Source organism: Pseudoliparis swirei, chromosome 4 (genome assembly GCF_029220125.1).
Source record: "Pseudoliparis swirei isolate HS2019 ecotype Mariana Trench chromosome 4, NWPU_hadal_v1, whole genome shotgun sequence".
NCBI classification, from domain to species: domain Eukaryota; kingdom Metazoa; phylum Chordata; class Actinopteri; order Perciformes; family Liparidae; genus Pseudoliparis; species Pseudoliparis swirei.
Genome location: NC_079391.1, coordinates 3,264,166 through 3,288,398, shown reverse-complemented (window position 1 = coordinate 3,288,398; position 24,233 = coordinate 3,264,166). Strand labels below are relative to the sequence as shown.

At 47.5% G+C, this 24,233-nt stretch overlaps 2 protein-coding genes across 5 annotated transcripts in view; one reads left to right on the top strand and one right to left on the bottom strand.

Annotated features, from left to right (window-relative positions):
- Positions 1-410: 410 nt before the first annotated feature.
- On the top strand, positions 411-7,324 carry LOC130192200 (zona pellucida sperm-binding protein 4-like). Its single transcript, XM_056411982.1, has 8 exons — positions 411-1,504; positions 1,595-1,779; positions 2,584-2,681; positions 3,109-3,269; positions 3,340-3,532; positions 6,586-6,733; positions 6,802-6,877; positions 6,963-7,324. Exons 1-8 carry the CDS (start codon positions 445-447, stop codon positions 7,058-7,060), a joined length of 2,019 nt encoding a protein of 672 aa, XP_056267957.1. The 5' UTR covers positions 411-444; the 3' UTR covers positions 7,061-7,324.
- A 4,054-nt stretch (positions 7,325-11,378) lies between these two features.
- Positions 11,379-24,233, bottom strand: part of chd9 (chromodomain helicase DNA binding protein 9) — an 88,738-nt gene continuing 75,883 nt past the window's right edge. For 3 of the 4 annotated variants that reach the window (XM_056411977.1, XM_056411980.1, XM_056411979.1), the window contains 15 exons: positions 24,075-24,178; positions 23,042-23,159; positions 22,827-22,884; positions 22,656-22,704; positions 21,197-21,449; positions 20,879-21,084; positions 17,548-18,429; positions 17,037-17,200; positions 15,609-15,842; positions 14,670-14,847; positions 13,871-14,019; positions 13,526-13,759; positions 13,193-13,342; positions 12,726-12,830; positions 11,379-12,648 (listed from right to left, as the gene is read on the bottom strand). In XM_056411977.1, coding sequence (XP_056267952.1) covers positions 11,758-12,648; positions 12,726-12,830; positions 13,193-13,342; positions 13,526-13,759; positions 13,871-14,019; positions 14,670-14,847; positions 15,609-15,842; positions 17,037-17,200; positions 17,548-18,429; positions 20,879-21,084; positions 21,197-21,449; positions 22,656-22,704; positions 22,827-22,884; positions 23,042-23,159; positions 24,075-24,178 — 3,775 coding nt within the window. In that variant the 3' untranslated portion in view covers positions 11,379-11,757. The remainder of the gene's footprint in view (positions 12,649-12,725; positions 12,831-13,192; positions 13,343-13,525; positions 13,760-13,870; positions 14,020-14,669; positions 14,848-15,608; positions 15,843-17,036; positions 17,201-17,547; positions 18,430-20,878; positions 21,085-21,196; positions 21,450-22,655; positions 22,705-22,826; positions 22,885-23,041; positions 23,160-24,074; positions 24,179-24,233) is intronic. The other variant, XM_056411978.1, reaches the window with a different exon arrangement.

Sequence of the window (24,233 nt, the reverse complement as noted above, 5' to 3'; positions counted from 1 at the left end):
ATTACAGGAGAGAGAGAACTTCTAAACACATTTTCCCTCCGACAGTTATGTTTAAAATAATGTTTTCAAAAAGCACGTATGATGAAAAACTGTGTTCCACATCCAGAGAAAAGATCAATATATTTGCTGTTGTGAACTAACTAAATAAACATTTGGGGACAAATAACTCGTGAGGTCACAAAGACCTTAAAAAAGAGGTGACATGATCAAATAGGACGTGTGTCAAACCAAATCCTCTCCTTGAATAATATAAAAAAACACATGACATAACACCCCCTTGGAGCTTTTAAGTGGCTGTTGACTGTTGGGACGCTGTGATTGGAGGTTATTCTGCCTCAGAGGAGGAGTTTCAAAACCACCAAGCCTCGTCACGTATAAATGTGGCAGCAGAAGCAGCTTAAGTCGTCCACGTTGATGCCGTGCAGGTCAAACTGCTGTTGAAACATGGCGAGGCACCGGGGCGTCACCTCTTTGGTGGCACTAGCACTGCTAGCATGCTTAGCTAGGACTGATGGCCGCGACGGCGGTGGCAGCGGTGGCAGCGGCAGCGGCGGCAGCGGTGGCACCGACGGCCAAGATGGCAGCGATGGCCAAGACGGCAGCGATGGTGGTGGCGGGGGCGGCGGCGGCGGTGCTGGAGGAGGCGGGGACGGTGGCGGCAGCGGGGGCGCTGGTGGCGCCGGCGGCAGCGCCTTTGGCGCCAGTGCCTTTGGCGCCAGTGCCTACAATGTCCTCAACCGTCCTCTGTTACCCGGCGGCGGTGGTGCCGGCGGGGGCGGTGGCGCCGGCGGCAGCGGGGGCGGTGGTGGCACTGGTGGCGCCGGTGGCGACGGCGGCAGCGTCTTTGGCGCCAGTGCCTACGATGTCCTCAACCGACCTCTGTTACCCGGCGGCGGTGGCGCTGGCGGCGGCGGGGGCGCTGGTGGTGCCGGCGGCAGCGCCTTTGGCTCCAGTGCCTACGATGTTCTCAACCATCCTCTGTTCCCCGGCGGCCACGAAGGCATCGTTCACGGAGGCGGCCCCGCCTTCTTCACCCCCTACGGCCCCGTCTTCAACACCCCCTACGGCCCCGTCCTCTACACCTCCTACGGCCCCGTCTTCTACAGCGGCCACAGAAGCCACGGCGAACACGGCGGAAACCATGGCCACGGCGGACACTGGGGCCACGGCAACCACGGCAGACACCGGGGCGACCGCGACCACCGCGGTCACCGGGGCAACCGCGACAACCGGGACCACCGCCGTCACCGGGGCGACCGGGACCACCGCCGTCACCGGGGCGACCGCGACCACCGCGGTCACCGGGGCGACCGCGCCGCCGACCATAACCCGACAAACTCACAGACGCCAATCGGATCCATTCTGCCAAACAATCCTCCGGCCCCGAGTTGCGATGTGGCACAAAACACGAGGATCCCGTGCGGACCTCCCGACATCTCGGCCGACCTCTGCGTCGCCATGGGCTGCTGCTCCGACGGACGGCGGTGCTATTACGGAAAGTCGGGTGAGTTTGGAAAAGAATGTCGCGCGACGGAGGACGCAGAACAGGCGTCCTCCGTCTTTAACCCGCCGATGCTCGTGTTTGTGCCACCAGTGACCGTCCAGTGCACCAAAGACGGCCGCTTCATCGTCGTGGTGGCGAGAGACGCCACTCTGCCCAACATCGACCTCGAGTCGGTCTCCCTGCTGAGCAAAGCTCCGGGCTGCACGCACGTCGACTCCAATTCAGGCTTCGCCATCTATAACTTTGCCGTCACCTCATGTGGCACCGTTGTTTCGGTGAGACCTCGAGTTTCTCAACTTTGCCACCAGTTTTAACCCTCCCGTTACCTTTGGGGTCAATTTGACCCCATTCAATGTTTAACGTCTCTAAAAATATGATTGACAATTTTTTTTGCTTCATATTTCATGACTTTTCCTAATTTATTGGGAAAACATAACATTCACATGATATGTTTTCACTGTCCTGAACACAACTTGTACGCATCGGTGTTCTTTGGGTTAAATTTGACCCCAGGCTGTTTTTCACTGTGTAAAACATATAAGAACTAGAACGGGCACTCGGTAGAGCGCATACCTTCGCCGCAGCCACATTTGGGCATTAGTTGCATGCCAATTGGATAAAAATTGACCGTGCTAAGATAAAAAGAAGATTTTGACATTTTCATGACCTTGACCTTGACCTTTGACCCGATCGATCCCAAAATCGAATCAAATAGTCCCCGGATAATGACCAATCATCCCACCAAATTTCATGCGATTCGGTTTAATACTTTTTGACTTATGCGAATAACACGCACGCATACATACAAATAAATAAATGGCGATCAAAACATAACCTTCCGCATTTTCAATGCGAAGGTAAATATCGACTTTATTATTTATTTAAAGGGATATTTATGTCGTCAACAAACAAACAAAAAGTACCTCACACTTAAACTTGGGAAACAATATTAATTCTAATCATTTTCTGGAGGTTTTAATTGCTGTGGTAAAAAAGGGTAAAAGATGTTATTAAATTTGAAGGTAACAGGAGGGTTAAAAAAAGTTACATTCTTACCCCATTTGACTTTTTCCTTGCAGGAGGAGCCTGGTGTTATAATCTATGAGAACAGAATGGTCTCCTCCGATGAAGTGGAAACCGGGCGTTATGGAGTCGTTACCAGAGACAGTCCCTTTGAGTAGGTGATGCCTTTTCTTAACCCTTGTGTTGCCTTAGGGTCATTTTGACCCGAATCAATATTACACCCTCCCCCCGCCTTAGGATTAATTTGACCCCATTCAATGTTTAATGTCGGTGTTCTTTCGGTAGTCAACAAAAAACATAAAGTGCCTCACACTTAAACTTGGAAAACAATATTAATTCTAGTAATTTTCTGGAGGTTTTAATTGCTGGCGTCAAATTGAACCCAAAGGGTAAAATATGTTAGTAAATATAAAGGTAACAGGAGGGTGAAACATTGAATCGGGTCAAAATGACCCAAAGGCGGGGGAAGGGTGTAATATTGATTCGGGTCAAAATGACCGTAAGGCAACACAAGGGTTAAAAGACATTTTGTATTTTCTAAATAACAGATCTGACCAATAATCCCCGTTTTCTCTTTTCAGATTGCTCTTCCGGTGTCGGTACATCGGCGCCGCTGTTCAAACCGTGGTTGGAGAAGTTCTGCCGTTGATAGATATTGTTCTCCCGGCTGCTGCCGTGGGACCCATCAGAGTAGAGCTGAGGCTGGGTAACGGGCGCTGCGTTTCAAAGGGTTGTAACGAAGGTGAGTGGGCGCCGGCCCGGCGGCTGTGTTCGTGGACGGCTGCGGTGCTAACCGGTCCCTGCTCCCACAGAGGATGTGGCCTACGCTTCGTACTACGCTGACGCCGACTACCCCGTGAGCAAAGTCCTGAGGGACCCCGTGTACGTGGAGGTTCGACTCCTCGAGAAGACGGATCCCGACCTCGTCCTGACCCTTGGGCGCTGCTGGGCGACCACGAGCCCCAACCCTCACGCCATGCCCCAGTGGGACATCCTGACAGACGGGTAACAACTAAAACACGATTTGACTCACGGTTAAAAGGTTGTTTTCAATACATGTGAATATGATTTGAGATGTTTGTAAGTTTACTGTAGAAAAAGCTTTAAAAAAAGGGATTCAAAGATTTATTTCCATTGTAGGAGTCGAATTATGGAACGACGTTAAAACGGATGTGAGAATGGTCGACTCATTTTTGGTTTTCAAAAGGATTATTTATAAAAACAAATGTTGAGGGTTATAAGTGTGATTGAAATGTATGTATATGGAAGATGTATGTGGATATATGTATATATATATGGATGTAAATATATGTATATAAATTATTATCAAATAAATCATATTAATATAAAATAAAGAAAAGAAAAATTATATATATATATTTTTTTAACATTTATTTTCTTTATTCTTTTTGTATATTTAAAAAAAGAAAAAATCCAAAATATATGTTTCTATTTTCGTTACTCTTTCTTTATTTTATATTAATTATCTTAAATTAATATAATTAATTAATTATCTTAAATTTTAAAATAATATATATATGTAACAGTTTAGCTCCACGCCTTCCTTTTTGTCATAGTTGTTTTCATCCTGTCACACCATCTCGTCAGTCCAACTCCCCTCACCTGCCTCTGGTCACCTCGTTAGTCCCTCATTCCCTTCACCTGGTCCTCACACCCTTCTCACCTGCCTCTGATCACTCCCTCGTTAGTCCCTCATTCCCTTCACCTGGTCCTCACGCCCTCCTCACCTGCCTCTGATCACCTCGTTAGTCCCTCATTCCCTTCACCTGGTCCTCACGCCCTGCTCACCTGCCTCTGATCACCTCGTTAGTCCCTCATTCCCTTCACCTGGTCCTCACGCCCTTCTCACCTGCCTCTGATCACCTCGTTAGTCCCTCATTCCCTTCACCTGGTCCTCACGACCTCCTCACCTGCCTCTGATCACCTCGTTAGTCCCTCATTCCCTTCACCTGGTCCTCACGCCCTTCTCACCTGCCTCTGGTCACCTCGTTAGTCCCTCATTCCCTTCACCTGGTCCTCACGCCCTTCTCACCTGCCTCTGGTCACCTCGTTAGTCCCTCATTCCCTTCACCTGGTCCTCACGCCCTTCTCACCTGCCTCTGATCACCTCGTTAGTCCCTCATTCCCTTCACCTGGTCCTCACGCCCTTCTCACCTGCCTCTGATCACCTCGTTAGTCCCTCATTCCCTTCACCTGGTCCTCACGCCCTTCTCACCTGCCTCTGGTCACCTCGTTAGTCCCTCATTCCCTTCACCTGGTCCTCACCTGCCTCTGGTCACCTCGTTAGTCCCTCATTCCCTTCACCTGGTCCTCACCTGCCTCTGGTCACCTCGTTAGTCCCTCATTCCCTTCACCTGGTCCTCACGCCCTTCTCACCTGCCTCTGGTCACCTCGTTAGTCCCTCATTCCCTTCACCTGGTCCTCACCTGCCTCTGGTCACCTCGTTAGTCCCTCATTCCCTTCACCTGGTCCTCACCTGCCTCTGGTCACCGTTAGTCAAGGTCCTCATTCCCTTCACCTGGTCCTCACGCCCTTCTCACCTGCCTCTGATCACCTCGTTAGTCCCTCATTCCCTTCACCTGGTCCTCACGCCCTTCTCACCTGCCTCTGATCACCTCGTTAGTCCCTCATTCCCTTCACCTGGTCCTCACGCCCTTCGCACCTGCCTCTGATCACCTCGTTAGTCCCTCATTCCCTTCACCTGGTCCTCACGCCCTCCTCACCTGCCTCTGGTCACCTCGTTAGTCCCTCATTCCCTTCACCTGGTCCTCACGCCCTGCTCACCTGCCTCTGATCACCTCGTTAGTCCCTCATTCCCTTCACCTGGTCCTCATGCCCTCCTCACCTGCCTCTGATCACCTCGTTAGTCCCTCATTCCCTTCACCTGGTCCTCACGCCCTTCTCACCTGCCTCTGATCACCTCGTTAGTCCCTCATTCCCTTCACCTGGTCCTCACGCCCTTCTCACCTGCAGCCCCTCCCCTCGTTAGTCCCTCATTCCCTTCACCTGGTCCTCACGCCCTCCTCACCTGCCTCTGGTCACCTCGTTAGTCCCTCATTACCTTCACCTGGTCCTCACGCCCTTCTCACCTGCCTCTGATCACCTCGTTAGTCCCTCATTCCCTTCACCTGGTCCTCACGCCCTTCTCACCTGCAGCCCCTCCCCTCGTTAGTCCCTCATTCCCTTCACCTGGTCCTCACGCCCTCCTCACCTGCCTCTGGTCACCTCGTTAGTCCCTCATTCCCTTCACCTGGTCCTCACGCCCTGCTCACCTGCCTCTGATCACCTCGTTAGTCCCTCATTCCCTTCACCTGGTCCTCACGCCCTCCTCACCTGCCTCTGATCACCTCGTTAGTCCCTCATTCCCTTCACCTGGTCCTCACGCCCTTCTCACCTGCAGCCCCTCCCCTCGTTAGTCCCTCATTCCCTTCACCTGGTCCTCACACCCTTCTCACCTGCAGCCCATCCCCTCATTAGTCCCTCACTATTTAGCTCCCTCACTTCCACTTGTTCTCTGCCAGATTGTCTTGTGTTTTCGTGCCAAGTTCTCCAGTGTTATTAGAGTATATTCCTGACCCTGCCCGCCCTGACCTCTGATTCTCTGCCCCGCCCCTTTTTGGACTTGTTTGCTTCTTGGACTGATCTCCCGGTTTTGACCCAGCCTGTTTCCAACCAAAGACAGTATTCTTTGTTACTCCTGTCTGAGTCGTGCTTTTGGGTCCACTCTAATAGCGCCGTGACAATATATATATAATTTCTTTTATTCTTTTTTTATTTTATATTAATTATCTGATTTATTTGGAAATAATTTAGGATAGGAATATCCTAAATTAAAAGATATTGCTTCTACCTATACCTTTTCAGTCTTTCAGTGTTCTATATTATATAGAATTGCAATGATTGACTGAATAAAATACACAACAACAACACTGTCCTGCTCGTGAGGAGAAGTGATAGAGCAATGAATGCTATAAAAACACAGATTTCCTCTTTTAATTTGAATCCAGTCGTCTTCATGCCGGTTTCTCTTCATCCAGGTGTCCATGCAGCAACGATAACTACCTGTCCTCTCTGGTTCCGGTCGGCCCCTCCTCCGGTCTGGACCTCCCCGGTCACTACAGACGTTTCCTTTTCAAAATGTTTACCTTTGTTGACCGAGCGTCATCTCAACCCTCGAGGGAACAGGTGATCATCTAATCCATCGACGATGAACATGTGTGCGTCGCTCCGCTCACCTGGTTTCCTGTGTGCAGGTGTTCATCCACTGCAGCACGGCCGTGTGCACACCTGCCGGGGGACGCTCCTGTGAACCAACATGCCACAGAAAAAGTAAGAGATGATTTCTTTTTTAATCTGCAGAATGAAAAGAGCAACATGGAAGACAATCTGACCAGGTGTGTTTGTCTGTTTGTAGTCAGAGACGTCTCCGATGTGGCCCGGACGACTTCCGTGTCAAAGGTCGTGGCCTCTGTAGGACCGGTGACCATGGGGGGGGGGCGTCTTCGGACTTAACGATGTCCAACTCAAGAATTTGGCCGAGATCATGAAGTAAAAGATTTGCATTTCTTGAGTGAGCACCTTCCTACCACTAGATGGCGGTACACCACACCTCGGTGATGGATTGAAGATGAATTGGTTCTATTTACTTATTTGCTGCCATGTGACCCGTCTCGTGACCCCTCGGTGACCTCTGGACTTGGGAACCAATGCAACAGATTACCAGCTCTTGAGCATGTTGGACCAACCAGCATGAAATAAAGTTACAATCCAATAACACTGGTACGCGGAAGCTGCTTTTGGTATTCATTTGATTCATTTGACCCGACATCTCAAAAGGTCAAAGGTTACATTTAGCACGAATACACTATTGTGGCCTTCGTAGGTTTAAATGCTCGGATCCCTTCCAGGTAGCAGGTGCTTCTATACAGGCAGCGGGACACGAGTCCTTTGATTAAAGTTAAAGTTATTCAAGTTAAAGTCAAATGGACTTTTTTACGAGTCTTTATACGCCGAAGATAGGAAAGCTACAAACAAATACTTAGAGCGCTATCGGGTTTCTCCAAACTAGTTAACCATAATATCCTTTTCTCTTTTCTTTTTTTAAAAACACAGCTAATGTCTGCGCTCTATAATCACACAGCAGGAAAAAACGTCAACGATAAACAATCAGAGCGTCCAAAACAATCGGAGACAACCAAGTTAGCAAATGAAATAACACCAGGGTTCTTACCAATGGAATTACAGGACTTTAAACCAAATTTCCATGACCAATTTTGAACAATTTAGAAAATGTAGCGTATTGAGATCGTACGCCGGCTTACATTTTGAGCGTCTTTCTTTAAAAAACATTAATTATTTCAAACTCGGCGTAAATGAACACTTGATTATTCCAAATTTTCAAAATTTTTCCCAAACTTTTATGATTTAAGTTTTTTCCATGACTTTTCCAGGCCTGGAAATGACCATTTTAAAATTTCATGACTTTAAACCAAATTTCCATGACAAAACTGAAATCTCGGTGTAAACATGAAAAATTTAGAAAATGTTGCGTATTGAAAGCGTACGGCGGCTTACATTTTCAGCGTCTTTCTTTAAAAAACATATTAATTATTTCAAACTCAAATAAACATGTGATTATAACAAATTTCCATGACTTTTTCAAAACTTTTATGAAATAAGTTTTTTCCATGACTTTTCCAGGCCTGGAAATGACCATTAAAAAAAATTCCATGACTTTAAACCAAATTTCCATGACCAAACTGAAATCTCGGTATTAACATGAACAATTCAGAACATTGTGCGTATTGAGAGCGTACGCCGGCTTATATTTTGAGCGTCTTTCTTTAAAAAAACATTAACTATATCAAACTCGGTGTAAATGAACACGTAATTATAACAAATTTCCATGACTTTTATGATTTAAGTTTTTTCCATGACTTTTCCACACCTGGAAATGACCATTTTAAAATGCCATGACTTTTCCAGGTTTTCCATGACCGTACGAACCCTGTGATACTAAACACCATTTTTTACCTGAGCTTGAAGCGGGTATGAAGCTTTCGTTTAAGCTCGGTCAGGAAGAATCACAAGAATTCAGATACAGCAAAACAAGTAAAATACAGGAATGTAATCACAAAGCAATGCCACCACTCCTCTTCCTCCTCCTTCCTCGGTTTGTAGAGGCCTCACACAACAGGCAAAAGGCACTCAAGTGATAGTAAGAAGAATATGTTTAATAAAAAATAATTAAACCTCAAATTTCCTCTATAGAACTTCATAGAAAGTAATCCAATAAATTACAAATTACTTTTTTTTTAAGACGCATTTTTTCCGCCGCACTACATAAATTATTATTTTGGACGACACAGACACACAACTTCAAATATTACAAGAAAATAGAAAAGAAAAAACAAGCGACCGGGATATTAAGATATTATCAAGCTTAAAATCAAAACACAAAACCAGTGATGCCGTGTTCGTCATCTCAGTGATCACAGGTGAAAACACGGAAAGAAAAAGAAAACAACCAGAACTCTCCCTGTACAGCAGTGGTGTGTGTGTGTGTGTGTGTGTGTGTGTGTGTGTGTGTGTGTGTGTGTGTTCATTCCTCTTGCATATTGTCAACGTGGACTCGTGTTTAATGCAGATTCAACGCGCCCCCCAGGTGCAGGACTACCAAGAACCTACAAGAGGAGCTGAAATAGAAGCAGGAAAGAGCCACTCCACAGCGCGGGCATCAAACCCCCGACAAAGTCGTTGGTTCGATCCCCCTCAGCAGTCTCAATGTGGCGGTGTTTGCATAAGGGCACTACGAGCTAACCGTCAGCAGAGGGGCATTTACAAAATGACAGTGATGGCATGTTTTAAGTTCTTTGCTCAGACATAGAAAAATACTTGTACCGTTAGTAGTGAGATATTTATATATATATATATATATACACATTTTATATTTGTATATATATATATACACAAATTTATATATATCAATTTTATATTTGTATATATATATATACATTTATATATATAAATTTTATATTTGTATATATATAAATATAAATGTATAAATATAAATTTTATATTTGTATATATATATAAATGTATATATATAAATTTTATATTTGTATATATATATATAAATTTTATATATATCTATAAATATAAATGTATATATATCAATTTTATATATATATCTATAAATATAAATGTATATATATCAATTTTATATATATATATAAATGTATATATATAAATTTTATATTTGTATATATATATATACATTTTATATTTGTATATATATATATATAAATATATATATTTATCTATATCAATTTTATATTTGTATATATAAATATATATATACATTTTATATTTGTGTATATATATATATAAATATACACAAATATAAATGTATATATACAAATATAAATGTATAAATATATATATAAAGAAATGTGATATTATTGCAAGCAAAACCGATGCAGTCTAAATATAAACAGGCAAACAGGGAATCACTTGAAAGCAACATTAGAACTCTAGACTGAGGCTGCTCACGGTTCTCAATGCTACAGAACGACTTCAGGACTAAATGGGCCGAGTTAACTCAGCGGGGATCCACAGATACATTTATGAAACGCTATATATGTATATAACAGTCTATATGTATATAACAGTCGTCTGAGGACCAGCAGTCCTCAAGCAAAGCTCTGCTGTAGTGAGAGGAAGTTACAAAAAGGTCCTTCCAGTGTTTACGAGTATCCTGGGTGTGCAGAGACGACGAGCAGAAGCAACCAATCGGAGCGCTCCGTTTGTGAGGCACAGGATGAGGTCACTTCTACATTTATCCTGAAGCTCCATTCATCTGCACAACAGAGTCGACACGGAGTGAAACGCACTAAACCCCGCTGCCGACTCCCAGCAACACACAATGGTTTTCTAAAAATGCATTTTTAAATATATATTTAGCCCTTACTGAAGCAAAACCCGACTATTTTGTGCCGTGTGCAAGACGTTGTTAGCCGGGTGGTCACGCGACACAGAACCCAAATAACCAATGAGATGTATAGAAGGCCTAAAACACTTAGTAGAAGCTTTCTACTGGTCAGATGTGCAAGCCCCGCCTCCTTAATGCACATTCAGACTGGAACGTTGTGGAAGAAACACGGTGGCGGTCCAGAGGAAAGACGGCGTGCACGATGAAGCCACTTCCTGTAGCACAGCTGAGGTAAGACGCAGTTTAATATGCCGGCGGTCGGCGTGGTAACATCCACGTCGTCAATAATCCTGAATTACTCGACACAGAGACGACAAAAAAACCGCGTCAGGACCACAAAGAGGGGTCAAAGGTCAGTTTGTTGGGACACAGTAAAAAGGTTTTTAACCGCCGCAGCTCGAGGACGCCGTCGTCCGAATCGACAGGTGTGAAAGGTCGAGGGGTCAACTGGGAGGAGCTTAAAGTGCACCGTGGACACGTCGGTGAGGTTATTGTGAAAATGAAAATTGTAACCTTTAAAATAAAATAAATAACAGCGTAACAAATGAACTGTGATGCATTTTGACATTAAGTTTGTGTGTTTGATTGGAGGAGGAATACCTTCATGCCCCCCCAATCAGAGGCTTCAGGTGATGCAGAAAGTGGGCGTGGCCTGAAGGCGAGCGAGGTGAATCTACAGCGTGACATTCGTCAGCTGCCCAAATTATCGCCGACATATCCGGCGTATGATCTGCAAAGCATAAACCGACCTGTAAAAGTACCGACTAACCAGAGGAACCCCCCCCGCCACCCCCACAACAATCAAAATATATTAATAGTACAGCTCGATGAGCGTGTTGATGTAGTTTCACTTTTTTAATAAAATTAAATCCTGACAATTACAATAATGCCGTTTTTTTGTTGCAATTGTACATAATCGTGGTTCACAGGGTTCAGAAATCTACTTAAAGTCTGACATGCAAAATGCCTCAAAACAAACGACTGCGTGTTCCTTCGCGAACGAACGCCGAAATTATATTTCAGTTGTTTTTCCTGTTTTTGTAAGGGGTTTTCTCTTTATTACACAACATTATTTTTTTTTTCCGTTAGTTCTTGTATTTACATGTAAAGAAATCGTAACATAAGTGCTGGAAAATCCATATATATGTGAATATATGTATACATTTCTAGGCGATACATAAATAAATTTATAATTATATCTTCGTGGGTGTGTTCAGTCCTAATCACTCGAGTCGGAATCATCCGATGAAGACGAGCCCCCGGAGTCGGATGAAGACGACTCCGCTTTGCCCGACCCCTCGGGACCACTGTTCTCCTTTTGTTCCGCAGAGTCCTCTTCGTCGTCGTCGTCGTCTTCGTCGTCTTCCAACGCCTCGTCGTCCCTCTCTGCCGCTCGCCGCTCCGTCGACTGGGAGGCGGCGGGAGGAGGAGGAGGAGGAGGGAGGGCGGGGTCACTGTTAAGGCCTGGAGTGAGGAGCATCCCTGGGTAAAGCATACTGGAGAGCATCAAGGGGTTAAGAGACAGCGGGTGACCGGAGGCGGCCGAAGCACTTTGTGGGGCGGCGGCGTAGGAGGAGGAGGAGAAGCTGGAAGGAGGCGCGGCCGACCCCTCGGTCCTTTCCCCTTTGGAGTCCGAGGAGTGGGCGGGGCCTCCGGAGGCAGACGGCTCTGCCTTCGGCGTCTCCTCGGAGCTCCCCGCGCCCTCCTGCTTCCCCAGCAAGCCGCTCATGCCGAGCAGGTTCGGGAGTCCCGCCATGCCAGAGAGCATCATGGGAAACATGGCCGCCAAGTTGCTCGCCGCCACGTTGCCGGCGTCGGACGGCAAACCCATCAGGCCCGCGGTGAGCTGCAGGGACTGCAGGCTCTGGAGGTTTTGCTGGAAGGCCTGCAGGCTGCTCAGGTCCATGCCGGAGAGGAGGCCGTTGGCCAGCAGGGGGTTCAGGCCGAGCGCGGAGGCCGCCGCCGCCGCCGCCGCCGGGTTGGGCGCCGATGCGGCCGCCGCCGCCGCCTTGGCCAGAGGATTCTTAGGTCGACGCCCACGCCGGCTCACCTCCTCGGGAACGATGGGGCCCGTCAGGATTCTGTCAAACATGCTCTCCGGGAGGTAACCCTGGAGACGACACGGAGGGGCATCAGGAACGCGAGCGAGGTCACGACCTCCACGCCGGGAAACGGTTTGCGACTCACCGACTGTTTGACCACGTCGGCCCATTCGGGCGGGACTCCGTACTCCGGGTTCTCCTGAAGGAACCGGCACAGATCCTTCAGGGGGGGAGCGAAGGCGCCGCCGACCTGCGAGACAGATTGAGAGACAGATTTAGAGACCACGTGAAACCAAAGACAGATTTTACATTATAATACATACAATATAATAAATAGTAATTTAAGCGTCTTTCTTTTAAAAAACATTATTTGTTACAAACTCGGCGTAAACAAACATGCGGATACAACACATTTCCAGGACTTTTCCCAAACTTTTGTGACTTCATTTTTTTTCAAGGACTTTTCCCGGCCTGGAGATAACCATATTAAAATTCCATGGTTTTCCATGACCGTAAGAACCCTGATAATAAGTATTCACAGAGCTAAACAACCCGTTTTCCCCGTGTTAAATTCTGGTCCATTAGTCACATAAGTTCAGGTACACGACGCACCTTGCGGGCGTTCCTCCTGTTGATGATCTGCACGCGCTCCTCTCCGGTCAGACTGTTCACGTCGATCTTGTTGGGGTTCCTGCAGCGGTGCCTCTTCTGCTTGGGACGCCCGTCCTGGAAGTGGAACTGCATTTGCATCTTATTTACACCCTGGACATGAAACACGGAGAAAAAAAACAGTCAAACTCCATGATAATCTTAATTTCAACCAACTATAAACATGTTTTGTATCTTTTTTTTGCCTGTTTTCTGATCATGTGGATTTACCTCTAACATCTCAATTAATAAAGATATTTAAGGAACTTTTCCTGCTATAGTAATAAATGGACTCACGGGGATAAAAGCTCCCGTGTCGGCCACAAAGCCAGGGTGCTCCGTCAGCCACTGCTCCAGGTCTTTCCTCCTGGGGGCGTCGTCCCCGGCCAGCCTGGTGCCGTCTTTGAGGTTGATGACGGGGACCCGGCTGTCGGTGTCCCCGGATGGGACCTGATTGGAGCTCTGGCTTAAGCCCGGCCCGGAGTCCCCGGCCGTGCCCACCTGGCCAATACCGCCCCACCCTGGAGGCACCTGGAGAAGCACAACACCGGGTTTTATACTCTTTACTCTACAGGTCCCACCACCATAATGTGATATTATAAACTTTATGGAGGAACACAGGCTCCTAAGTTAACGGCTTACCTGATCAGGAACAGAAGGGACTCTACTCCTGTTCATGAAGAGCAGGTCCATCCCCTCCACGTTCTTCCTCCTTCCCCTCCTCCTCTTCACCAGCGGCTGACCGTCCAGTCCTCCGTTCAGCCTCATCTGACCAGTGAGACCTGGAGGCGCTGCGGAGGAAGCACACCTCGTTAGCAGAGAACTAAAACTACTTCAACGTGACGATCCCTCGAGATAAATCGAAATTACTCCTTTATTTTCTCCCTATGGGTTAAAATACATTCCTTAAACTTGTAAACTATCACAAGCGTAAGAGCTTTGAAGCCTCAGACGGGTCCATTAAACTATCACAATTTTAAAAAATGTATAAATGCATCCGTCCGTAACGACAAATCTGCGATTCCATTTTACCTTTTCAAAATAAAAGTCTGATTCATCTATAAGAGAGAAAGTAGAATAAAACCTCTTCAAACTATACAATATCATCTCGGCCTACATCAAAAAACAAGAAGGCAAATACAAAGCAGGCAATGAACCCAAAACAATAAACCTTCCATGGGGTTATTTACATTAGTAACATCTCTTTGTGCGTTAAATTAGCTTCTTAAAAGACTTTAATCTCCAGTTACAGTTAGCTATTTTCTAAAAAGGTCACACGATACATTTCTACTCTGTATATGTTTGTCTAATCAAAGATGGCTGCTGTCGAGGCAGGCTTGAAAGTCACAACAACTCTACGTTGCTGCCCTCTAGTGGTGCAAAGAGGAAGGACCATCTCACAGGTCTTCTGGGATTTGGTGCATTTAAAATACGAACACACCCGTCTGGAAGCTGCACTGAGGCTTGGTGATGTCGGCCAGGCCCGTGTCCGAGGCGCTCTGCAGCTCGTGAAGCCGCGCCAGGTACTGCTGCTGGGCCTGGGGCCCCTCCTCGGCCTCCAGGGGCCTCTTCAGAGGTAGACCTTGTTTCTGGAAGGTCAACTTCAGACTTCCCTCCTGCTGCACACACAGAAAAAAACAAGGTGTTGGAGACATCTTGGGAGATTTATAGTCTTTTATGTCTCTAATGCGATATGCAGTACTTGTTGGTACGTTGATTTTTAAATTGTCCAGTATTATTTTATTTATAAGATGTCATGACAAAATAAACCGCACATTTTTCAAGGTGTTTCCTCGTTTGTAGTATTGGGACACATGAACACACGGAGGGTCAAACGTATCCACAGGTTGAGCCGTCGTGAGAAGCCACGCCACAGAGAAATAAATATGTTTTATAGGTAACAAGATGGTAAAAACATTTTTGGGAAAGATTCCGTTCGAAAAAAAGCAACACGAGAGCGAGGAATAAACAGAAGCAAGTTAGAGGCCTGCAAAGTTAATAGCCATGTCGCCTCGGAGCATATTATATAAACACCCGGAGCCGAGGTCTCCATTTCAATCAGATTATAGGCGAGACCCCTTCAGTCTAGAGAGGTTTCAAACTGAACCGTATTATTTTCTCCCGACTGAGTGATTCGTGCTCGTGTAATCACGGCAGCCCCGGAGCCCGATTCAACCCGAGTGTGTGTGGGGAAAGAAAAGAGAGGAAAGGCTGCTATTAAATTAATCTCTCCTCCCGCCAGGCAGTCAAAACCCACTAATCACACCCGAAGGAAAGGAGGAAGGAGAAACATGCTGAGCGGGAAGTTGTAGCGTCCTACGGTTAGGGCGAAGCAGAGCGAGGAGGAGGAGGAGGAGGAGGAAGGGAGAAATCAACATACATCGTTGAGTTTGACTGAGAACTCCTTGTTTTCTGCAACATGCTCGGTCACCTTTGACCCCTGTGGCGAGGCAGAGGGGTCCTCGCACAGGCCGCTGTTGGCGTTGTCCAGCAGCTTGGTGGTGTAGAAGGAGGCCACCGCGCCTCCGGGCTCGTAGACCCGGCGGGTTCCGGGCCACTTGCCCTTCAGCACCGCCTGGCAGATGCTGTCCAGGCGGTTGATGATCACGCGATCCTGAATAAAAAAAACAGCACAATCAGCACACAGTTTGATTTCCATTATTATTAATATATATGTTACAAATACTTAGAATTAATGATTAAATATTCCACTTCTGAGCCAAATATTTGATTAAGCCACTCAGCGGGTTCATTCGAGGGGTTTCAAGGACTTGAAACCAAATTTCCATGACCAAACTTTTTTTTTTTTATCTCTGTGTATAGATGAAAAAGTGAAAAAATGTCGTATTTAAACTAACAATGAAAATTCCAATAGTTTGATTAAAATAATTTATCTCTTCAGTTACGGTGCGTTCACTTGCAGCGCGAAAAATGTGGAAGTAATGAAAGAGCGTCACTCGGCAAAGCCGCACAAGGAGGCAAGGAAGGAAGGAAAGGAAGCCAGGCAAGGATGAAGGAAGGAAGGAAAGGAAGCCAGGCAAGGATGCAATGCAGGAAGGAAAGGAAGGAAGCCAGGCAAGAAGGCAAGAAAGGAAGCCAGGCAAGGCGGCAAGGAAGTAAGTAAAAGGGAGCCAGGCAAGGAAAGAAAGGAAGCCAGGCAAGGAGGCAATGATCGAGGGAAAGGAAGGAAGCCAGGCAAGGAGGAAAGGAAGGAAGGAAAGGAAGCCAGGCAAGGAAGGAAGGAAGGAAAGGAAAAGAAGCCAGGCAAGGAGGCCATGCGGGAAGAAAAGTTAGGAAGCCAGGCAAGAAGGCAAGAAAGGAAAGTAAGGAGGCATGGAAGGAAGAAAGGAAGCCAGGCAAGGAGGCAAGGAAGTAAGTAAAAGAAGGAAGCCAGGCAAGGAGGCAAGGAAGGAAAAGAAGCCAGGCAAGGAGGCAAGGAAGGAAGAAATGGAGGCATGGAAGGAAGGAAGCCAGGCAAGGAGGCAAGGAAGCAAAAGCCAGGCAAGGAGGCAAGGAAGGAAGAAAAGGAGGCATTGAAGAAAGGAAGCCAGGCAAGGAGGCAAGGAAGGAAGGAAAGAAAGCCAGATAAGGAGGCAATGAAGGAAGGAAGAAAGAAAGCCAGGCAAGGAAGGAAAAGAAGCCAGGCAAGGAAGGAAGGAAAGGAAGGAGCATATTCATTATTTAAAAATCAGCGTAAATGAACATCTGAATTTCGATGACTTTCCCAAAACCGTTGGGGCTTCTCCAGGCCTGGACGTATCAGTTCCGTACGAGGCCTGTATACATCTCCACCGCAGCGGGTTGTTACCTTCGGCCAGTAGGACGCAGCGAGCATGTACCCCTGGAACGGATGCGAGGCGTTGTTGGCGACGCCGTTCTCGGCCGCGTGGGCGCCGAGGGTTTCGTCCTGCGCCGCCATCGGAGACGCCGCGCTGTCCTCGTCGAAGCCCTTCACGCTGGCTGCCGCCGGCACTGAGAGGAGAGAGAGAGGAACACATTGAACACTTCCTCCCCGGAGTCCTTCTGACTTCACGTCAGAGATTTTCAATTCAATTCAGTTTATTTGTAGAGCCCATTTTCACAAATTACAAATGTGTCTCAGAGTGCTTTACAATCTGTACACATAGACATCCCTTAATTAATTAAAACCAAAGTGAGAGAGAAAGTGTGCAGACGTTAAAATGTGCATTGCGTAATATTTTGGTTCATTGCCCTTAAGAGTCGGTATATTTTCTGCTACATCATCAAAATGGTTATTTCGTGAAATATGCCTTTAAGTTTTTAGTCACCTACACATTAGAAACAGTTCGGGTTCTCACCTTTCTTCTTCCCCTCCTCTCCCTCACCTCCGCTGTCGTCAGAAGATGAGGAGGAGGAGGACGACGACGAGCCAGAGGAGCCAGACGATGAAGAGGAGGAGGAGCTGGACCCGGAATGTGACGAGGAAGAAGAGGAGGAGGAGGAGGAAGAGGAGCGCGAGGAAGAGCTCGAGGAGGAGCCGCCGCCGCCGCCCGGGTCGGACCCCGAGCCTCGCCTGGCCTCCTTGCGGCTCCTCTTGCTGGCCTTCTTCGGTTTCCTCTCGGAGGAGTTGGGCGTGAGCGGCTTGGTTCTCACCGCCGCCGCCGCCGCCTGCCTCTCCTCCTCGCCGGCTTCGCCGCCCAGCGGCCGCTCCTCCAGCCGCTCCTCCAGCCCCGTGGGAGTCACCGGCGGCGGAGGAGGGCTCCAACTCTCCCCCTGCTTCTCCAGGCCCTCCTCCCACTCGGAGGCCGGCTCCACTTTGGGTACGAGCCCGCCGGGCGGAGGCGAGGCCGTCGGCACCGAGCCGGCGGCCGGGCCCTGAGGGTGCGGCGGCGGCGGCGGCGGCGGGGTGGAGGCGCGGGACTGATGCAGCGCGGCTTTCGTCTGGCTGTAGTTGCGCTGGGCGGCCATGAAGCCGAGTTCAGGGTCTCTCAGGATGTGGTAATCCGTGCGGCTGACGCCGTGTTTGGCGGCACCGATCAGCAGGTCGCGGTCGTGGGCGCCGGCCTCCCACCACACCGTCAGGTCGGAGCTCACCTGGCACAGCGGCAGGCGCTCGTAGAGCAGCTGGTGGCAGAGCACCTGTTCCCTCACCTGGCGGAGCAACTCCACCCGGTACAGCGTGCGAGACGCTCGCTCCTCCGTGATGGGCAGGAGGGTGAGAGACGGGTCCACCGCGGAGTCTGGAGGAGGAGGAGGAGACGTGAGAGAGGAAACGAACGCTGCACGACAGACAGGCAAGGAAGGAAGGAAGGAAGGAAAGCCATACAAGGATGCAAGGAAGGAAGGAAAGGAGGCATGGAAGAAATGAAAGAAAGCCAGCAGGGAGACAAGGAAGGAAGGAAAGTAAGGAAGCCAGGCAAGGAAAGGAAGGAAAGGAAGCCAAGGAAGAAAGGAGGTATGGAAGGAAGGAAAGGAAGTCAGGCAAGGAGGCAAGGAAAGGAAGCCAAGGAGGTATGGAAGGAAAGGAAGTCAGGCAAGGAAGCCAGGCAAGGAAGAAAGGAAAGGAAGGAAGGAAAGGAGGCAATGAAGGAAAGAAGGAAATGAGCCAGGGAAGGAAGGAAGGAAAGGAGCCAGGGAAGGAGGCAAGGAAGGAAATGAAGCCAGGCAAGGAGGCAAAGAAGGAAGGAAAGTAAGCCAGAAAAGGAGGCAAGGAAAGGAAGCCAAGGAAGAAAGGAGGTATGGAAGGAAGGAAAGGAAGTCAGGCAAGGAAGGAAGGAAGCCAGGCAAGGAAGAAAGGAAAGGAAGGAAGGAAAGGAGGCAATGAAGGAAAGAAGGAAATGAGCCAGGGAAGGAAGGAAAGGAGCCAGGGAAGGAGGCAAGGAAGGAAATGAAGCCAGGCAAGGAGGCAAAGAAGGAAGGAAAAGAAGCATGGAAGAAAGAAAGGAAGGGAAGCCAGGCAAGGAAGGAAATGAGGCAATGAAGGAAGGGAGGAAAGGAAGCCAGGCAAGGAAGGAAGGAAGGGAATAACCTTCTCGGCCTCTTTCCGTGCCGAGTCGGCTCCTTTAAGGCGTTCTCCGAAATGGAAACATCTACAGCCACGAGTTCAAAAACCTGAAGCGACGGACGTCCTGAAGACGCCTCATTGCGCAATAACACATCCATACATAAAGAACCCCAATGAGGCGTTTCCACCGACAGCAGCTGTCGCCAGACGGACGTCTCCTCGTCTGCAGCTCATTTAAATAATGAGTTGCTGAAGAGTTTGAAGCGACTCAGGAGCAGAATAGATCGTTATGATCGGAGCTCAGAGCCCGTGGACAGACTTACGGCGGGCGACTGAAGAAACAAAGAAAATCAACAGAGACGCAGTCGTCTGAGTTTCTACACTTCCTCACAAATAACCTGTGTGTGTGTGTGTCTCCCTCTCTGTCTGTGTGTGTGTCTCTCTGTTTGCGTGTGTCTGTGTGTGTGTCTCTCTCTCTGTGTGTTTGTGTCTGGGTGTGTGTGTCTCTGTGTGTGTGTGTGTGACTGTGTGCGTGTGTGTCTCTCTCTGTGTGTTTTTGTCTCTGGGTGTGTGTGTCTCTGTCTGTGTTTGTGTGTGTGTGTGTCTCTATGTGTGTTTTTGTCTCTGGGTGTGTGTGTGTGTCTGTGTGGCTGTCTTTGTGTGTGTGTGTGTCCCTCTGTGTGTGCGTGTGTCTCTCTCTCTGTGTGTTTGTGTCTGGGTGTGTGTGTCTCTGTGTGCGTGTGACTGTGTGTGTCTCTCTCTGTGTGTTTTTGTCTCTGGGTGTGTGTGTCTCTGTCTGTGTTTGTGTGTGTCTCTGTGTGTGCGTGTGTGTGTGTCTGTGTGCGTGTGTGTGTGTCTCTGTGTGCGTGTGTGTGTCTACGTGTCTTTGTGTGTGCGTGTCTCTCTCTGGGTGCGTGTGTGTCTGTGTGTCTGTCTTTGTGTGTGTGTGTCCCTCTGTGTGTGTGTGTCTCTCTCTCTGTTTGCGTGTGTCTGTGTGTGTGTCTCTCTCTCTGTGTGTTTGTGTCTGGGTGTGTGTGTCTCTGTGTGTGTGTGTGTGACTGTGTGCGTGTGTGTCTCTCTCTGTGTGTTTTTGTCTCTGGGTGTGTGTGTCTCTGTCTGTGTTCGTGTGTCTCTCTCTGTGTGTTTTTGTCTCTGGGTGTGTGTGTGTGTCTGTGTGTCTGTCTTTGTGTGTGTGTGTGTGTGTGTCCCTCTGTGTGTGCGTGTGTCTCTCTCTCTGTGTGTTTGTGTCTGGGTGTGTGTGTCTCTGTGTGCGTGTGACTGTGTGTGTGTGTGTCTCTCTCTCTGTGTTTTTGTCTCTGGGTGTGTGTGTCTCTGTCTGTGTTTGTGTGTGTCTCTCTCTGTGTGTTTTTGTCTCTGGGTGTGTGTGTCTCTGTCTGTGTTTGTGTGTGTCTCTGTGTGTGCGTGTGTGTGTGTCTGTGTGTGTGTGTGTGTGTCTCTGTGTGCGTGTGTGTGTCTACGTGTCTGTGTGCATCTCTCTCTGTGTGTTTTTGTCTCTGGGTGTGTGCGTCTCTGTCTGTGTTTGTGTGTGTGTGTGTGTCTGTGTGTCTCTGTGTGTGCCTCTCTCTCGGTCTGTGTGTGTGTGTCTCTGTGTGTGTGTGTGTGTGTGTCTGTGTGTGTGTGTGTCTGTGTGTGTCTGTGTGATAATAAGCAAGTCGGTTTCTGACCTCCCTCTTTGGGCGGCAGGCGGCACACCCTTCGGCACATGGCGGTGAAAGCACACAGGTATTTCTGCAGGCTCTCGTCGGTCTTCTTGTGCAGCCGGGCCATGGCCCGGAACTTGGTCCAGTCGAACCGGCCGAGGTTCGGGTCGAACACGACGCCGAAAGTCGAGACCACGCGGTAGAAGTCGGCTTCTTCTCGCCTGGTCCACCTGTGGTGAAAGTGAGAAGAAAAAGAAGAAGAAGAAAAAACACACCCTGTATTAGCAATTTCCCATCCACGGTAATCAGAACCCGCCCGAGTCGCGGTTTTATTTCCCGAACCTTTGTTGCCGTTCGATCTTGGCGACCATCTTGGGGTTGAGGGCGTCGTTGAACGAGGGCGGCAGCGGACAGAGCGGGGCGGACATCGTCGTGATCGACTGAGACGGAGATTGGGTTTGGTGGATCTGGAGGATCTGCCGGCTCTTGGTGTAGCGCTGGGAGGCCGTGATGAGGCGCCTGAGCCGGGCCGTCAGCACCGAGGGGGACGGCCAGTAGGAGGTTTCACCGCCACCGCCCGTCACTGGAACTGCGTCTGGATCGGAACGATACGCAAAGAGCGTCAACCAGGGGTCGCACACATGTCGACCAATGGGTGTCCAGGACGTTAAACCAAATTTCCATGACCAAATATTTTGTGAAATCTCAATGTACACATGAAAAAGTGATCAAATGTCGTATTTAAACTAACAATGAGAATCCCAAAGCATACAGTATATAAACTTAAATAACACAAATGAATGAGAGACAATAGTTTGATTAAAAGAATAAAACATGTATGTCTTTTCAGGTAAGGTGTGTTCACTGATCTAGTCTTTTTATGCAGAACTTTGGTTCCCCTGATTTAGTTTGTCTGTTTTTGATTTATTTTGGATTTTTTAATTTATTTGGTTTTTAAATTTTTTTTTTCTTCTTCAATTTCAATATATATATTTAAATGTAATATTGGTTTCTTGCTGTTCCATTTGTTTTGCTTTGACTCTGTGGAGCACTTTGTAAACATTGTTTTTAAAAGTGCTATATAAATAAAGTTATTATTATTATTACTTGCAGCTCGAAAAAATTGCGAGAATGAAAGAGCGTATGCCGGTTTAATATTTTGAGCGTCATCCTTTTAAAAGGATATTAATTATTTAACCCTTGTGTTGTCTTAGGGTCATTTTGACCCGAATCAACATTACACCCTCTCCCCGCTTTAGGATTAATTTGACCCCATTCAATGTTTAATGTCGGTGTTCTTTCGGTAGTCAACAAACAAACATAAAGTGCCTCACACTTAAACTTGGAAAACAATATTAATTCTAATAATTTTCTGGAGGTTTTAATTGCTGGCGTCAAATTGAACCCAAAGGGTAAAATATGTTAGTAAATATAAAGGTAACAGGAGGGTGTAATATTGATTCGGGTCAAAATGACCCGAAGGCAACACAAGGGTTAAAACTCAGCGTTAATGCATATATGAATACAACTTTTCCCAGGACTTTTCCAGGCCTGTAAATAACCATTTTGGAAATTCTATGACTTTTCCAGGTTTTCCATGACCGTACAAACCCGGATTAACATTTCCCAAAAAATTAAAAATCTGCATGCCCTCACTTTCACGTCAGTTTAAAACTTTTTGCAGGAAGCGCGTGTCCTATTCTTCATAACTTCTCAGATTTCTGCCGTCTGTGGGAAGCCTGCATTTAAAATAATAATAATGAGGATAATCTACTCTGGATTACAAGCATCTAACACTCACCTCCGGCGTTGTCAGTGACAATCAACTCTCCAGGAGACGAGGCGTCATACTGCATGAGGAGAGAAGAGTGTTTACATATATAAACCTGACTTTAAATACACAGGAGGGATATAATTGCATCAACTAATCATCACAGGACCGACATGCACTAATTGGTTAAAGTGGCCGTACCTCCATATCGTCCTTCAGCAGAGCGGGAGCAGGCTTGTACTCTGGGTCATCCACATCCCTACACACACACACACACACACACACACACACACACACACACACACACACACACACACACCCACACACTGTGTCAGTTTTACAGTCGTCATTTTGTTTTCGAATATCTAAACTGAAGCAAAGCACATTAAAACAAAAACAAAAAAAAGGCCGCCGACCCGTCCATGAAGTCGTTGCCCCTCTGCTCGGCGGCGATGGCCTTCTCGTCCGGTCGGCCCACGCGCTCTAGGAAGCACAGCGTCGGGTCGGCGCGCACCGTGTTGTACTTCTCATAACCTGCAGCGCACGGGAAGGTAAAGCAAATACAAAAGGAAGTTAGCGTGGGATAACGCGTGGAAACTCCTAGACAGTGACCCCGGACCGATGTACACCGGCTGGAGGGTTTCACACATTCACCTGCTTTCAAAAGGAGAGCACACACTACCGGTCAGACGTTTGGGGTCACTTAGTAGAGACAGAGAGGGAAAGGGAGAGAGAGAGGGAGAGGGAGAGAGGGGGAAAGTGAGAGACAAATGGAGAGAAAGACGGAGAGAGGGAGAAATAGGGGGGGAGAGAGAGAGGGAAAGGGAGAGAGAGAGAAAGAGAGGGAGAGACAGACGAAGAAAGGGAGAGAGACAGACGGAGAGAGAGGAAGAGAGAGAAATAGAGAGAGGGGGAGAGAAAGGGAGAGAAAGATAGAGAAAGTTTGGAGTGACTTAGAAATGTCCTTATTTTTCAAAGAAAATCACTTTTTACCCTTGAAAACCTCTTTTTACGTGAGCGCAGCTGAAAACAGTTACGCTGGTGAGAGAAGCTATAAAACTGGCCTTCCTTTGAGCCACAAGCTTGAAGAATTAAGTTAATATTTACAATATAAATCATTATTTCTAACTTTGTCAATGTCTTGACTATATTTTCTATTAATTTTGCAATTCATTTGATGAATAAAAGTGTGAGTTTACATGGAATACAACAAATTGTTCCGGGTCACCCAAAACTTTTGAACGATAGTGTATGTTTCCATCATCCGTTATGCATTAAAACTTTAATTACTGATTTATAGTTACTTGTTTTGTCCCCCCCCTCCTTCTGTTAAGTGACCACATATTTAGAGTATAGTCGAGACTAGCGGAGTTTAATTTCAACTCTCGGGCACACATTTCTCATTTGGTTTACCTCATTAAATAAAAAGAACAGGCTGAGGGTTCTCACCGTGCTTATAGACGCCCAGCAGCAGACACTTGTCACAGACGGCGTCCCACCACAAGGCCGGCAGCTCGGAATGGTCGGGGTCCGGGACCCAGATCTTTATGTCACTAAAGAGGAGAGGACAGTTATACAGGTGTCAGGTAGGGCAATCTTTATTGATTT

Bases quoted from the DNA above. Each gene is read 5' to 3' on its own strand.
- LOC130192200 (XM_056411982.1), top strand. From the start codon at position 445: ATGGCGAGGCACCGGGGCGTCACCTCTTTGGTGGCACTAGCACTGCTA. The intron at 1,505-1,594 runs GTGAGTTTGGAA...TTGTGCCACCAG, and splicing joins GTGCTATTACGGAAAGTCGG to TGACCGTCCAGTGCACCAAA. The intron at 3,533-6,585 runs GTAACAACTAAA...CTCTTCATCCAG, and splicing joins TGGGACATCCTGACAGACGG to GTGTCCATGCAGCAACGATA.